Source organism: Drosophila biarmipes, chromosome X, assembly GCF_025231255.1.
Source record: "Drosophila biarmipes strain raj3 chromosome X, RU_DBia_V1.1, whole genome shotgun sequence".
Classification (NCBI taxonomy): Eukaryota; Metazoa; Arthropoda; class Insecta; order Diptera; family Drosophilidae; genus Drosophila; species Drosophila biarmipes.
Genome location: NC_066611.1, coordinates 17,085,615 through 17,087,222, shown reverse-complemented (window position 1 = coordinate 17,087,222; position 1,608 = coordinate 17,085,615). Strand labels below are relative to the sequence as shown.

Below are 1,608 nucleotides of genomic sequence, written 5' to 3'. Positions count from 1 at the left end.
CCTACCAAGTCGCGCTTACTTTTCCAACCACCATTTCTCCCAGTGCAGTGTTTTCCTGGTCTTTGTTGCCTTACTGGCTGTTGCCTTTGTTGTCGCAGTTTTCGTTTTTATGCCTCGAGGTCATTCAGGTTCAACCCGCCACAGCCGCCTTCTGATTAATTGGCCATGAGGAAGTGAGTCTGCTTCGGCGAGCAAGCACAAAAACGTAGCAGGCTGCGAAGTAGGAGAGTCGCATGGTTGGCGCGGCCCTAAATGTCAAAGGTAGTTGGGACTTTCGTTCCCCCAATGCCTTCATAACGACTGAGACCGGCCTCCGAGTCGGTCACAAAATTTTTCTACACTTTCTACCTTTGGTTTCCCATAACAAACACACAAAAAAAAAGTGAAAAAAATCTGAAAAAAAAGAGAACAAACATTTTTGATTGCTGCTAAAATGCCGGTCACTTACAAGACACGTACACTGCCCCAACAGCGAAATCTGGTGCCCAATCTCCTGCGCTCCATCCTACACGTCCTGGCGGAGGCCCAACGACCCATGAGCGACGCCGAGCTGGTCTTCGTCCTGGGAGTCCAGTACCGCCGCAACGATCCGGAGTTCCAGCGCCAGGTGCAGCTCAATCTGCGCGATGGCGTCGAGTACGGGATCCTGAAGCGCCAGAGGAACCACTTCTCGCTCCGCTCGCGACGACTGGCCGAGCTGATGGCCACTCTGGGAGCCCCGTCATCACACCACTAAATGGTATGGGAATCCAAAGAACACACCTACCACATCGGATTGCAAAGCCCTGAAGAGAGAACCCAAGAACAGAACCCGAAACGTTACACCGTTGAGCACACTTGAATACACGAGATATGCTTCGAATTTGCTTTGTATTATTGAGGTTGGAAAATACAGGGCTGTTTTGGGGACTCCTGTATGCTAGTATGATGTCGGGGTCACCAAGTAGTCTAGTCAGCTAAATATTTACTAATAAAATAGATAACTGATAGATAATATCAATATAGTTTCGGAAATATATTAAATCGGGGTCACCAAAATCCAATCGAAGAATATTATATCCACCCAAAGTTCAGTTAATAATAATTAGTGGATAATAAATAAGTAAAATCAATTCATTTTCGGAAATTTTGAATGCTTAAATATACTATCTCGGGGTCACCAAATATACGAATCGAGGTATTTTATGCCTGTCCCTGATTAGTTAAAAATGTATCATTGTAAATGATAATTTATTTATACTGGGATATTAAATATTTATGTTGGAGAACTTAAAACGCTGAATAATACCAAATCGGGGTCACCAAATAGTCGAAACAGGACATTGTATGCCTACCCAAGTTCAGCTTAATATGTACGATTCATACTACAATGTTATAAACTTTTCACATAATATTCGAAGTTAAGTAGTTTTGTTTAGGGTCACCTTTAAGTTAAAATCCTCTTGAGAACATGCTGAATATTTTCCAGAATTAAAATAAGAGTTTTGTATGCAATTACCTCTACCAATCTCGTATAGATTTTGCCTTCTCCGCCTGCATTTAATTGCCTTAATGTTCAGGTGCTCCAATAATTCACATTCGGTGGCCCTCAAGGGTTGGCAGCGATTT

At 43.0% G+C, this 1,608-nt stretch overlaps 1 protein-coding gene across 1 annotated transcript; it reads left to right on the top strand.

Annotated features, from left to right (window-relative positions):
- The first annotated feature begins 279 nt into the window (after positions 1-279).
- Positions 280-862, top strand: LOC108021881 (uncharacterized). The gene has a single exon (XM_017090675.2). The coding sequence runs from the start codon at positions 434-436 to the stop codon at positions 734-736; it is 303 nt and encodes a 100-aa protein (XP_016946164.1). The 5' UTR covers positions 280-433; the 3' UTR covers positions 737-862.
- The last annotated feature ends 746 nt before the right edge of the window (positions 863-1,608 follow it).